At 48.6% G+C, this 15,068-nt stretch overlaps 1 protein-coding gene across 1 annotated transcript in view; it reads right to left on the bottom strand.

The window, feature by feature from the left end:
* OTUD7A (OTU deubiquitinase 7A) overlaps window positions 1-15,068 on the bottom strand; it is a 368,821-nt gene that overhangs the window by 14,061 nt on the left and 339,692 nt on the right. The window contains exons 10-11 of the mRNA XM_042988268.1: window positions 9,459-9,586; window positions 7,369-7,518 (exon numbers count right to left, since the gene is read on the bottom strand). Coding sequence (XP_042844202.1) covers window positions 7,369-7,518; window positions 9,459-9,586 — 278 coding nt within the window. The remainder of the gene's footprint in view (window positions 1-7,368; window positions 7,519-9,458; window positions 9,587-15,068) is intronic.

The following is a 15,068-nucleotide window of genomic DNA, read 5'->3' on the forward strand; positions in this document are numbered from 1 at the left end:
TTCGCTCTGCTGGACTGCCACTGGGATGACCCCTCTTTCCCTGGAGTGGAATTGTGAGGATTAGCTATGTTCCAAATATCTACTAGGCCCTGGTTTAACTAGAGTTTGCAGAAAAAATTTTTAAAAATCCACCATCCATTATAATGGGGCCCAGGGTCCCCACGTACAGGCATTTGGCTGTTGAGGGGGCAGGGAGCTCACATATACTTAGTCAACTACTAATGGATCTGAATGCAACATCTGTTGGTCAAGAAGGTGATGCTGATGAACTGAACCAGAAATGTCCAGCTTGGACAGACTGAACCCAGAAGTTCTGTTGTTTGAATGGACCCTTGGGATCCATATACAAGAGAGGCCCTCCCCTTCTCTTCTCCACTTAGTGATGCCCTTTCATCCTCAGGCTTTAAGAGCACATGTCAGTTCCTTCTCAGCTCTGGATACCTGGGCCTCCCCTGTGGCACTGAGGAGGCTTCTCGCCAGGGCCAGGGCCAGCCAGGGCACATCTCTGCTTAGGGTGGGCTCTGCTGGGCTTGCCATGTGGGTTTGCTCTGCAAAACACCACCTCCTCTGGGCGGCACCTTCATCTTTCCCCTCCAAATTGCCGAATCCCTGGGGTCTTCCTGGTCCCAGGGTTCTTCCCCTTGTGGCCACATAGGCTCTGCAGGTAGGTGCTGCCTGATCTTTGCAGCTTACTGTTTGCACAGTCAATCCTCACCCAGATGTGTTGAGTGATAGTTTATGCTGACTGACTGAACTGCCCTGGAGTAATCAAACCCTTCATTTATTGGTCATAACACTAGTCAGGAAGGATATCAGGACACAGAGAAGGAAGTTCTGAAGGGAAGTGTTAATGCACAGCTTGCATACCAGGAGCGGCCATGGCCAGGCCTTCATGCAGACACTGCCCTTGCTCAGAGCACCTGGTTCCGGCTGGCATCTGCTTAGTAGCCATGTGTGATGAGAGAGGGAACCTCTTTGCCCTCTTTGCCCCGGCATTGGGTCCAGGCTATGGGAAGAGACAGGCCTGATGGTGAGGGATGGTAGAAGAAACTGGGGGGGGATCCCTAGGCCATACCTTTCCTCTTGGCCTTCTCCTGGGGACCAAGACCACCGGAAGATGGCAGGAGCACACTTTGGTCTCTCACCAGTGAGCAGGCATTTTCCTTTCTACCCTCTATAAAAGTTCCAGTAGGCATTTTATTTTTCCTTTTATTCTTAAAAAAAAAAATTAAACAGAGGTTGAAGAAGTCCCAGGTAGGAGTCAGGATACCTAGTTCAAGTCCCACCTATGCCCCTGGTTGTCCAGGTGACCTATATGAGTCCCTCCTGTGTAGGGCACAGCCAGGGTTGGGCCGGCTGACCTTCTTCCCAGCTCCAACATGCCCTCCTTCTGGATGTGGTGGTTCTGTGGGGAATGGGAAGATTAGGGGTGCACAGGGCACCTTCCTCTCCACTGTTTATTTCTCATCAGCTCTGGTTCTGGGTTGGAAGCCAAAGTAAGATGTCATTGGATCTGACTGGTCCTCAGTGGAAGCAGAAGTCCTTCACAAGCTTTGTAATGCCTCTCCATCCAGGTACCAAGCTGGCCTGCTGTAGTGGGTGGGTGGGTGGGTGGATGTGTGTGTGTGTGTGTGTGTGTGTGTGTGTGTGTGTGTGTGTGTCAGGGGGAGATGTGAGGTCACAGCTGGGTTCCATCTTCCATGTATGTGGCCTGGGAGGAAAGACACTCCATAAACATATGGGACACTGCTGATGGGTCAAGGTCTCAGGTGGGAGTCAACAGGACTGTTCCTTGCTCCCAATAAACTCTGAAGATATGCTTAAAAATTTTTTAACCATGTTTTATGGTATTTGCTGATTTGTGTTTAGACTCACCCATTCATTTACTTGGGCTTGAAGACTGGTATTCTCATTCTGTCTGTATTCCTTTCCTTGGGCTGCTATAACAAAGCAACAACAGACTGCATGGCTTAAACAGCAGAAATGTGTTTTCTCACAGTTCTGGAGGCTGGAATTCCAAGGTCGAGGAATCAGCAGGGATGGTTCCTTCTGAGGCCTCTCACCTTGGTTTGTGGATGGCTGTCTCCTCCCTGGGTCCTCCTGTGGTTCCCCTCTGTGTGTGTCTGTGTCCTAATCTCTTATAAGGACACCACTCAGGTGGATTAGGGTCCACCCACATGACCTCACTTTAACCCTTGAAAGGCCTTGTCTCCAAATACAGTCACATCCTTGAGATACAGGGGTTAGGAAGTCAACATATGAATTCAGCCCTTAACAATGAATGCTGTTGCCTCTCCCTTCATGACACATTGAGATATCTCAACTCAGAGAAAAGTCTCCTCACCAGTTCACTGAGGAAATGCAGGATTTGGGCTGATACTTTCCTGCTATTTACCAGTTTCCAAAGTTATGTGTGGCACCAAGTAGAGGTGATGAGTGAGTCTTTTGCCAAGTATCATTATGAATTTGTGGACTAAACAATCCTTGTCATATTTCTACTCATTCCAGTTATGATCTTTACTGTCCCTCTTGTCCTGTGGGAGCCTTGTCTATTCAGCCCAGGAGTCCTTCTAACACCATGCTAGTTGTTTCTGAGGATGTCTTAGTGTCTTCCAGGACAAGATGCTCTGGGATCTTTGTGGATACTTCCTACCTCGATCTGCCCATGCTCTCACACACAGGTGTTTGGGGGGCAAACAGGACATGTGTGTGTGTGTGTGTGTGTGTGTGTGTGTGTGTGTGTTGATGCTGGGACGGTGGCAGTGGCTTGTCCTGCATGGAAGGTGAGGAGGCTGCAGGGTGGGATGGGGGCATGGTCATTTAGGACATTCCTGAAGTGCCCAACTTGTCCCATGGGGCCTGCCAGATTCCAGATGGTTGGGTGTGTGAGTAAACAAACACTCTTCCTGTCTAAGCCATGCTGAGCTGGGTTTTGGTTACCTGCAGCTGAAGGGATTCTAACAGGCACCAGGGGACCTCATGAATGGAGAGAGAGGCATGGCAGGAAAGGGACAGGGAGGAAAAAGATGGTTTTCCCGCTAAATCTTCTCTCCCTCAGCTGCCCATCCTTGTGGGCAAGGATGCTCACTGGGGTGGTGACTTAGCATCTGTAAAATCTTCCTGTTTCAGCAAAGGTGCCCTCTGGAGATAGAGTCCAGTGCATCCTGAAAGCACAGAGCTACAGAGACTTTCTTTAAGGTTGGAGTGAAAAGCCCAGTGCCTGGCTAAGTTCTGATTTCAGAAGAGTTCAGAAGGCTGTGGGTCCAGAGCTGTGGTCCTGTCTGGGAGAGTCCCGGCACAGGCCCAGGGCTTGAGGACAGAAAACCTTTGAGCACGAAACTACCAGGTGGCATTCAGATGTGGGAGGCACACGATCATCTAGTCAGCTGCCTGGCACCGGGTCTGGCTTCCAACAGGACCCCCAATATCTCCCTGTCGTGTGGGGGCCCTGGCCACTGCCAGGACTGCACGGAGCATGTGCCATCCTTTACCTGTGGCAGCCCCTGTACCATAAGACTCAAAGGCATTGACAGGTGCTATAAGACAGCCTGCTTATCTCCCTGCCCTTAAAGAGAACAGGTTTTCTGTTAAGGAGCTGGCACTGACAGCCTCATGCACCATGGCTTTTTAGGGGATTGAGAGCCCAACAGTCAACACTGGTTTATTTCCAGACAAGGGACCAGTTGGTAAAGAATTCATTTCTATCCTTTTGCCTTTCCCCAGACACAAGGTACTCATCACTGCTGAAACAAAGAGGACAATCCAGATGGAACTGCCTAAAACATCACGCCACCCCCTGGATGTGAAGCTGGCTTACTGAACCCCCACCAACCACCTCGCCCCCTCCTTCCTCCACTGTACTCTCTTCTCAGGCTTCTATGCAGCCAGAAACCTGCAGGCATGGTGTTCAGCTTGGGTTAGCAAGAGGCCAGCACAAGTCCTCGGGGATGGTTTTCCTCCCAAATGAAAAGACAAACTTTCAGGAAGAGAAGGTATTTGGATGTGATGCCTGGAGCTGCAGTACCCATCATATGACCATGAGACTGAAACCACATGATAGTAATGGTGGATGGGGGTGCCTGCGTGGCTCAGTCAGTTAAGTATTGATCTCACAGTTTGTGACTTCGAGCCCCGCATTGGGCTCTCTGCTGTTAGTGCAGAGCAGAGAAAGCCCACTTTGGATCCTCTGTCTCCCTCTCTCTCTGCCTCTTCCCCCCACTTTCTCTCTCTCTCAAAAATAAATAAACATTAAAAAAATAATGGTGGAGCAGGGAAAGGCTGGGAGCCTGAATCCCTGAGAACATTTAGAGCTGCTGTGCCAGTCCTGGACCACCCACCTCAGGAAGGACCCCCTGTTAGAGAAGCAGCAGCAGCCCTTTCTCCTCTGAGCCCCTTACAGCCCAATGCTATCCAGGACACATCTTCCTTTGGGGGCTTATAGTATGGCTTTCTATGGTGCTTCCATTTTCCTTGGCATTATAAGGGCCGAGAAGAGAGGCTGAGTCTGTTCCTTAGATGGGCTCCTGACCTCCTCTCAGCTTCTCCCCAACACCCCCAACCATCAGGTAACAACACATGAAATTCTAGGACCTGGTATTTGCAAAAAGGCCCCCCCTGCTGTAGGTCAGGAAAGGACAGCAGCACCGAGGCGCCCTGGGGTTGGCTTCCCCTGGTGATGGCTCCCTCGACAGGTTTTCTCTGTTCCTCCCACCTTTAGCAGGTCCTTTTGGGGAGACACAACACTAATGGTGGCCAGGAAGGGACGCATTCAAGACATTTAGGTTTATCTTTGAAGCAACACTGAAGGATCAGGAGACAGGACTGCCTTAGCGATAGGCAATGTTGTTTCCTAGATAGGACTCCTGATGCCGTACAGCACAGGAGCAGCACCGCCTAGGCCTTTCCATGACCAATGGCACATTCCTTAAGCACAAGCTTGCTCTGCCACATCAGCACCACTCCTTCAGCAGCCTCGCACTTTCGCTCAGGCCTATTCTGTCCCCCTGGTACCAGCTTCCGGACATCACACACAGCCTCCAAGACTACTTCTAACCCACCTCTCTCTTCTGTCTCTGTCTGTTCTTCCAAACTGGAATAATCGCTCTTTTCCTGAATGGAGCTTGTGCCTGCCTTGTGTACATCCTGCCTTGTACTGTGGTGTGGGGGAGTTGCCTGTCTCCTCTATAAGGTAGTGAGAGCCCTAAAGCAGGGATACCATCATCTTTGGGGCTCCCAAACCTGGAAGTAACAGGTGCTTAACATACATTTACTGAACTAACCCTTGGCCCCCAAACAGATCCTGTGGAACCACTGAGCTTCAGGCTGATGGGAGGTATAGGGAGCAGAGCCACCTCTACCAGCACCTGTAAGCCTTACAAGGGGCGCACAGGGATGTGTTGCTGCAAAACTTAAAGCCTCAGAGCCCACAGAGCATTTGTGTTCTCTCCAGATGTATGAGGGTTTGACATGCCACACACAAGTTACCCAGCTTGGGCACAAGCTTCTGCTTGTGCAAAAGGTCACACTGCACAGGGGACCCTGGGTGGCTCAGTCAGTTGAGTGTCCGACTTCGGCTCGGGTCATGGTCTCACAGTTTGTGGGTTCGGGCCCCACATCAGACTCTGTGCTGACAGCGTGAAGCCTGCTTCAGATCCTCTGTCTCCTTTTCTCTCTGCGCCTCTCTGTCTCTCTCTCTCAAAAATAAACAACAAAAAAAAGAAGGTGGCACTGTGGCACTTGACCTGCAGTGGGTCAAGGGGGCTGGATGGGGCCACAAGACATCAGTGGAGGTAGGACCCCCCCGCCCCACCCCCCCACCCCTGCTCAGAGGAGTAACCTAGTGGGTAGAGCTGCAGAAGCCTGTGTCACAGCAACACAGAACCAAGGATTGGGACCCAAACACCCCTTTGGGAAAACCAAGTCATCAGAGGTGAAACCACAGTCACTTTTGCAACCATTCCCCTGAGAGAAGCTGAACCACAGCCCCACCTCATGCGTCCTTTTATTGAAAGGCACCTGCATTTTCACCTTGAAATGTTCAAGCAACCAGGGATGCCCCCTGTTCAGCAACCAGGGATGCCAGCCCTGAGACTTTTATCTTCCCTAACTGCAGAGAGTCTCTGGGGAGCCTGGATGGAGTGGCCTCGATCCTGGCTGTGATCCCAAGTCCTGAGAAAGGGCCCCCACATCGCCCAAGGGCTGTGGTAAGCTCTGAGGAGAGCTAAAACCCACAAAGGCCAAAAGGCTGACAGACAACAGAAAAGGCAAAGATGCCTCTCAGTCCTTCATGGCTAAATACTGTTTTCCATGACCCAAATGAGATGTCTGTCAATGATACGGAAAAATGATGTGATTTTCCCATTACAGCTGGCCACAACCCTGCTTTCCTTTTCCTTCCAGGACTCACATCACTGCCTGGCTAGCCACCATGCATTTCTGGAGACCACACCCAAAGGCAGGGACCCTGAAACTGTCAGTCCTGCCTGTCCTTTAGTCTCTTAGGGATTCTCTGTTTAAAGCAGAAGCAGGATTGACAAGAGGAGGATGAGTTTCCCCCTCTCACTCAGCTAGCCACTAGTTAACATGAGAAAACAGCATCCATTCTAATCAGAATCCTGCCATTTCCGCAGCAAAGACACATATCACAGAGATGGAAGACAGGCTCCACATGAGCATCTGACTGGTGGTGGCCTGAAACTGTGCAGTGCACAGCCTGTGGGGCTGGCCTGGTGGGCCTGTCTGCAGCACTGAAACAACTACTTAGGGAAACAGCTGCAGCAATTTGAAAGAGAATATCAACGTTTTGATTCAAAAGCTTACTCTAGAGCAGAGGTTGGCAAAGTTTTTCCACAAAGCTCTACTTAGTAAATATTTTAGGCTCTGCAAGCCACATGGTTTCTGTGGCTGCTACTCAGTTTTGCCCCTATAGTGCAAAGCAATAGCCACTGATAATATGTCAATGAATGAATATGGCTGTGTTCCAATAAAACTTTATTTATAAAAATAGGCAGTGGGGCCATAGTTTGCAGGCCCCTGCTCTAGGGACCTAAAGAGTTTACATCTAAGATGAATTATAAATGTACATAGATGTGAAAGGGAAAAACATTAAAGGCTATTTAAATGTGGTAGGAATTATTAATTTGCTTTGTATTTGAAATTTAAAGTTGTCTTTGACATTGTTATTTCCAATGACATGTGCATTTGCAACATTTGCATGTGCATACTCATTTATCCATATACACACAAAATCCATTGTTACTGAATGTGCATGGGTGTGCTCCCCACAGACAACCCCACATTCTGCCTCCCCATGCCCTCCTGTGCCCACCCCTGCCCTGTACATTGTGTCTCAGGAAGCAGCAGGCATACCTTGTTCTCTTTGCTGATCTCTCTGCTCCATGGACACCAGGGCAGAGAAATGCGCTTGATCATAGGCAAGAACCAGAGGTGAGCAATGGCACCTGTTGGGAGGTACCTCCAAAGGCAGGTAAATCCCTCCAAATGGGATTGGAGCAAATGCTGTGGACAGAAATGGTGAGAGCATGTGGAGCCTGAAGAGGACCTAAGTGGCATCCCTTACCACCTTGCATGAGGTGGTGGGGCAGAAGGGAAGGTCATCAGCCTTAGATCATCAGCCACTGTTGGGCTGATGTTCTCAAGGCAGTAAGCTAGGTGTTGCCCATCTGGTGATGGATGAGAGAGCTGAGGCTCACAGGTACTAGGTGGATGAGACCTGGAGCCCCATGCATGCTCAGGGAACCCCTCACTCCCTCCTGCCTCCATGGCAGAGTCCTTCTTGCTCATCCTTGTGCCTTGTCAGGCTGCACACTGGGGACAAAAGGGACAGGGCTGAGGGCTTTTCACTGTGATTTTCCCAGGGATGGCCTGCTGCCCTGAGACCTACACAGATGACCAAGAGCTCACAACAGTCAGCAGTGACATGCACTGAACACTGCCTGGAAATCCATGTTTTTCTGGATGAGCTTCTTCCTCTCCTTATGTTCATTAAAGCATTTATATACAGAATGATATCTGTGCTTCTCGAGAGCTTTCTTGTTCTATATTTTGAGAAGCTCTTCTGTTGAGTCCAAAGGAACCAACCAGAAAACTCCAGCACCAAGTTGTGAGTCAGATGGGAAATGGGAGATGAGGATTGGCTTCTTTAGCAATTGGGACACAATCATGTTCATTTCCTTACTCATCAAAGGGAGGGATGAGAGCCTAAACCCTCACTGAAACAGAACAACTTCTGGAAATATCTGCCCTGCTACAGCATCTACTTCTTAATAAGAACCTTGTCTCTCTTGGCCTTGGAGTCAGTGACTCACTCACTGTATTTCTGTGAATTGAATGCAGGCAAAAATAGCTTCTGTGATGCTTTTGAGGAACTCTCAGGTTTCCTTCCACCAGCCCTGCTTTATCCACATTAGATTTAGTTGTGATTCTGCCCACGGGTTGAGAGGTGGGGTAGGCCCACTTGGAGAGGGCTGCTCCATTGAGCACAGGTAGCATTGAAGGAAACATGGACCCAGCCTTGTGGGATCTGATGGGTACACGTCTATGTGTCCAGAGACCCTAGTGAGAGTCCTGGCTTTGTACCCAGAGAGAACAAACACCATGTTGCTGCCTGCACAGGGAAGGAGGTGGCACTGTTCAGGACCAATGTCCTTCCACTGTGACAACCATGGCCCCATTAGACTTCCTTTGGCAGTTGTGACTCAGCAAGAAGAGCCTTGTCCTAATTTGTAGGACACTCTGGAAGACCCATGACTTTTGTTAAGGCTCAGGTTTAAATTTAAGTTAGGCTGGGGGATAGTCACTGTCTGGCATTTACCTGGTAAGGAGACCTTTTTGAGAAGTGACCAAAGGGAAACATGGCACCAAAAGGGACTGGCTTGTGCTAGCGATGGAAGCAAAGGGAAAGTGAAAAGTCTGGGAGGGGCTGGACCTGGGAAGTTGTGCTGAGTGGCAGGGGCAGTTGCACAGGGGGTGACCTTCCTGGCCCACCTTCCCTGACCTCTCCTCTTTCCCTACTCTTTTGAGAGTGTGGCTGCCCTGTGAACTTTGGAAGTGGCCTTGCCACTTGCTTGGGCAGAAAGGCTGGAGGGAGGACCAGCCACAGGCACCTACTGCCCTGGGTTGACCTGGTTTCTTCAAGGCTTTAGCCCTCAGGGCTTCATTCCAGCTGACACTCAGCCAGATTTCTCATGGCCACCTGCCATCGACACAAAGCATAGATGGCTGGGTGGATGGCCAGGAGTAAACCCTCCTGCCACTGGGAAAGAAAAAGAAACACATGAAATTGAAGAGAAATACTATAATCTTCATCTTCACAGAATAATGCTCTGTGGCCTTCTGGGAGCCTCAACTTGTACATTAGGCTGTCTCTTCCTTAATAGGGATGTTATGTTTTCTGGGTCATGAGTCCTACATGGCCGTTTTATTACGTATGAACTTACCTTCTCCACCTGAGTCCCTCAACATCGTATCTGCTACGACAACTATTGGTCTTCTTAATATGTGGGCGAGGACAAACACATGGAACTCCTCTAGACTCTCATACACGGGGTCCTCAGAGTTGTCCACACTAGGAGACAAAGCAAAGCAAGCCTGAGTTAGGGTTTGGGATGTCGGGGATGTTGAAGGCAGTATCTTCCATCCAGATCTTACCTCTATGGACCCTGCCTGTTGAGGCCCTCTGAAGCCACCTCCCTGCCATGCCATCCACTGGTGGCAAAGACATAAGCCCCAGCACCTCATCCCACCCTGCATTGAGTGGTCTCAGGGGATGATAGGAAAGAAGCTGCCTGTGATGGCTGCTTGCCACCTTTAAGACAAGGTGGCAGAGGCAGCCCACCCAGAGCACAAGGCAACATGGGGGCTAGTTATCTGGGGCACTGAACAAGGATGCGGTGGGGGCTGGAGGGGTGGAGACTTCCATTTTGGTCCATTACTATATCCAGCAGCTTGAGTTGAACCTTACCCATTAGGGGCACAGGTGTGCCTGCACACATCAGGTGGGCTGGGAGGGAGGCATTGATACAAAGATCTGAGTGCCTTTCTAGGAAATAGTTCCCCTGACAGAAAAGGGAGTGAGAAGGTTGCCTGTGTTTCAATTCTCAGAGCAACAGGGGAGTGACCCTGAATGCCCAACCCAGGCTACTTGGACCCACTGGAGCCCACATGACTGACTCATGTCTGAGGCTCAGAGAAAGAGCTGCCTCCAAGAAATTCTTTCACTTAGAACTCAGATATTGGGGCAGAAGACTGTAGCCTTGATGTCCTTCAACAACCAGGCCACCCCAAGCAAGGAAAGAGCCCAATGAGATGAGAAAGTCAGAGCTCACAGCTTGATGGGGCCTCTGTAGGATCTGTAGTGCTAGCCCAGGTGGCAGCATTGAGACAAGTCTCTCAGGTGGCACTTGGACTTCTTCCTGAGCACTTGGGGCATGCCCAGAATTAACTGAGGGAGGTCTGTGAGGACTGGAGCAAGTGGGACCAGAGCTAGCAAGTGAGGCTCTGTTGGAGAATCCAGGGTTGGGTAGCCTGAGGAAAGAGCTCTACATTCACAGCCCACAGCTTACTGCTTGAATTACTTAAATTTTTTTTTTAATATAAATTATTTATTTATTTATTTATTTATTTATTTTTTAATATAAATTTTTGAGAGAGAGAGAGAGAGAGAGAGAGAGAGCATGAGTGGGGGAGGGGCAGAGAAGGAGACAGAATCTGAAGCAGACTCCAGGCTATGAGCTGTTAGCATAGAAACTGACATGGGGCTCAGACCCACAAGCTGTGAGATCATGACCTGAGCTGAAGTCAGACTCTTAACCAACTGAGCCACCCAGGCGCCCCTGCTTGAGTTACTTCTAGAACAAAAACTATTCAGGAATGCATCAATCACCTGGGAAGTTTCGTGGTTATTATTGTACATATTTTTTTTAAGTTTGTTTTTGATGATTCAAAATACCTTACTTTTATAGTTAAAAATATTTGGCAGGAACCAAAAGATGAAAAAAAGTTGCACATATAGTATAAATTACTTGTTGTCGTTGTTTGGAATCATTTGAAAGTAAATTGCCCATCTGAAATCCTAACACCTTGGAAAAGTTTAGGCACACATTCTATGAACAGAACATTCTCCTACAGCACAGTCATCAAAATCAAGGGTATGTCCAATTACTAATACACTGATAGATCTAACCACCCTGACAGATCCCAATCTGCAAACTGCCCCCAAAATGCCTTTTAAATGAAGACTCCAGCATGCTGCTTTTAGTTGTGGTGTCTTTTTAGACTCCTTTGGTCTGGAACATGTCTCAGGGTTTCCTTGACTTTCACGACTTTGACACTTTTGAAGACTATGGGCCTGGTATTTTGTGGATTGTCCTTAGTCTGGGTTCATCTTTTCCCTGATGTGATCAGATTGTATTGAATTATGTTGTGTCCTCACAGCATCCTATCAGGTGGTCTGGGCCTTTGGGCTGTCCCATTATTGGTAATGTTGACTTGGGCCACTGCCTTCAGGCCATCTGCCAGGCTTCCCCCTACAGAGCTATTCATTTCTCCTCTGTAATTAATAAGAATTTTGTGGGGAGGAATTTCAAATCTGTGCACATAGCCTACTCCTCACCAAATTTTTATGCATTTATTGATATCACTATGTATTTCTGGTTTCTATTTTATCCAATGAATTATAATCTATTAGTGATTATTTTGATGTTCAGATGTGTCCTGATTGTGTTAGTGTGGCTCATTCAAGCTGTGTCCTTGTGACTCAGCCCCATCATTGTTCAGAGTGCTTCCCTGACTTCTGACATAAGAATATGGTCCAGTTTCAGTTTCATCTTGTACCTTCTCTGTCTCAGCCCTGGATTCAGCCATTTCTCCAAGGAGGTTTTTTTTTTAATAGTGGATAATGGTGTGTAGAAGTCAAAATATGATCATCACTATTGGGATGTCACTGCTTCTAGACTCAGTGAATGGATATGTGTGTTCTATGTGCACTCATACATGTACACAGATACTTTCATCTGTCATCTCTAAGCTAACTTTGAGTCCATGGATACCTCCAATTCCAATATAACACCCCAAAGTTATTTCTATTCATAACTCCCTTCTCCAACAGTGAGGAACTTGGTTTCTATTAGTCTTAAACTCTTTTCCTTACTCGATCAATCTCTCCATATGTAAGAAACTCCACACCTCTGGTGCCACCCCACCCCCAAGTTATCCTCTTCACCCTGCTGGCTCTGACACTCTGACTTTGATCCTCTGGTTCCTGCTGATGCCCTGCCTGCCCACTGCAGATACTCACCTTGCTTTGCCACACTGTATAGCTTTAGGGATGAATTTTTCAGGAAGGGAAGAGAAATGGAAAATGAGTGTTTTAAATACACATATACATGGTAAGTCTAAACACAATGCTCATGGGTGTGCATTTAAAAATATCCCAGGTGATTATCCTGCCCAGCCATAGCTCAGAGGGAGGCTTCCGGGTGTGTGAGGTTCAAATGCTTCCATCAGCTGCTTGCTTGTCCCTGTCACACAGTAAGTGAGCAGGCAAGTGGACATTTGAACAAGATAGTAATTAGTAATGGACAGGAGGGAACAAAGAATTATAGCCTGCATACTCAGAAAAATATCCCAGTAAGAAATGTGGAGTGTCATTTCTTCCCTAATCCAGTGGATGGAGAGGTAAGCACTGGAAGGAGATGAGGCATCAGAGAGTCAGATATTAATGCTGAGAAGAAGAAATAGCAAGGTGATGGGTAGCTCTCTCAGCCCTGGGTTGTCAGTTGCACCTTCACTCCATGATCACTCTGGTGTCTGAATAGCTATGCAGAAGGGGCCTCACTGCAGCAACAGCACAAGGGCTGACCTAATATGAGGCACAATTGTACTGCTACACCATTCTGTTCGTGCAAAATTTAAAGTAGAGCCATTGTATTTCAAACTGAAAAACCAGCCAATATCTGCTGAGCACTTAGTATATGCTGGCATGATAAAAGGCACAGCAGAGGCCTTCAAGTGACATCTGTCCCTCTATCTGTCTGTTGAGCCATCCACACACATATCCATCCATCTGTCCATCCACCCACCTGTCCATATATGCCCATCCATCTACCCACCATCCATTCTTCCATCCATCTATCCATCCATCCATCCACCCATCCATTCACTTGCCTATCCATCCATCCACCCACCCATCTATCTGTCTGTCCATCCCTGGTTCTGTGCTAGGGCTGGAGCACAGAGTTGAGTCATTTTGGGAGAGGGTGATGGAGGAGAGCCTGGAGCACAGCGACCTTTCTTCACACCAGTTGAGTCAAAGATCAACTGTGAACCTTCAGTGACCCAGAAGGCAGCAGAGAAGTTCCCAGCTGCATCCTGGAGGCAGCCTGAGAATCATAACATCCTTCTCTCCTTGCTTCCAGCTGCTTGCTTAAATGGTTTAGGGAGTGAGTTTGAACTGGGAGTGGGTGATAGTTCTTGCACTTACGCCTCAAGACCACTGCCATGCTCCAGTGCTTCTGGAGCCCCAGTGTCATTGTTCTGTTGAACGTAGGCTGAGAAAATCAGCTCAGCAACTCCTTAGGCTGTTCCATGGTGCAAATAGGATTTCTGGGACAGGACTTTGGAACTGTGACCTGCCTGTGTGAATTACTGGCATTGAGCCCACTGGCAAAAATCAGCTCTAGTGAAACCAATACTGAATATTCTCTTACACTTTTTACCTAGGGGCTTAACATCATATTTCTGTGAGCTCACTGAACAAATGCTAAACCTGGGATTGTAAACAGAATCTGGCCTTTGGGAAAAGAAATGTAAAAATCCCTAAAGCACTTAATTGGTGTTTGCTGGTAAGAAGGCTAACATGCAAATATAACTAATTCATTCTCAAAGAGACTGCATGCCCCAAGAACTTCCTAACGTGCTCTGTGATATAACACATGCACACTCATCTCGTCTTCTTCAGTGTATACCTGGGAAGAGAGAAGTCCTGAGAATAGGGCCACATCATCCACCCAGTGAAAACCCCTTGGGGATGACAACCAGGGAAGACACTGGGCTGGGAGTCTTCTTCAGGTAGGACCACAAAGCAAAGGTAGTGGAGTGAGGTCCAGATGGTATCTCAGGCCACAGAGGGTGGTGGCAGGAGTGAAAAGTACAGTGCAGATTTGGAGGTGCCCTGGCTTACATGGTAGTCACAAGCCTTGGAGACCACTCAGCAAGAGCCTGTGTCATGGACAAGGAAGCCAATCTGGGAGGCTGGCAGGGTCTTGCCCAAGGGCAGTCATCAGATTACACGGAGGGGCAGCTTGGGCACAGGCCTCCTAGGACCGACACCCCCTCCCCTGTGTGCCTCTCCCTCAGATAGGGTGACCACATCTCCCATTTTGCTCAGGAAAGTCCTGGTTTATGAATCTTGGGTGGATAGTACCCACCTCCCTCTCCAAAATGCACTAGCTTGGATGAGAAGTTGTATAGTCACCCCATTGATGGTGATGTAGTTATTGGTTTTTGGTGTGCCCTTCCATTTAAAGACATAAGATCAAAATATTTAGATTTTTACACATATACACACTTCCCTCTACCTCTAGGTATAAGATGGGGCATTACGCTTGCTCTTCTGACCCCTGCTTTTTCCTTAACAGTGCATCTCAGAGATGCCTTCAGTCCAGTATGTGGGGTCCTCCCCTTCTCCCAGCTGCGCAGCACTCCTCATGCATGTGCATCACCAGCAGCATTTCTGAGTGGTTGGACTCAAGCCTCTCTCCCAGGCAGGGCTTGGAGCCATGACAACACCTTTGATAAACTGGCATGTAGATGCAGGGGGCTAGAGATTAGGAGCCAGGGCTGAAGCCCTGATGTGAACAGCTGAAGCCAGTCTGTGCCTGCTGTGAGCCTTTGCACCTGGCCAGGGGCTGTGTCTGACTAGAGGGCAGCTTCTCAAGAGATTTCCTAAGGCACAGTGTAGGCAGCAGGGGTTCTGCTAAGAGCTATGGCCTGGGAAGCTAAGACTGAAGAATGGCAGACACTCCCAGCACTTTGAAGGGGCCAAGTGG

Source organism: Panthera tigris, chromosome B3, assembly GCF_018350195.1.
Source record: "Panthera tigris isolate Pti1 chromosome B3, P.tigris_Pti1_mat1.1, whole genome shotgun sequence".
In the NCBI taxonomy this organism is placed as follows: Eukaryota; Metazoa; Chordata; class Mammalia; order Carnivora; family Felidae; genus Panthera; species Panthera tigris.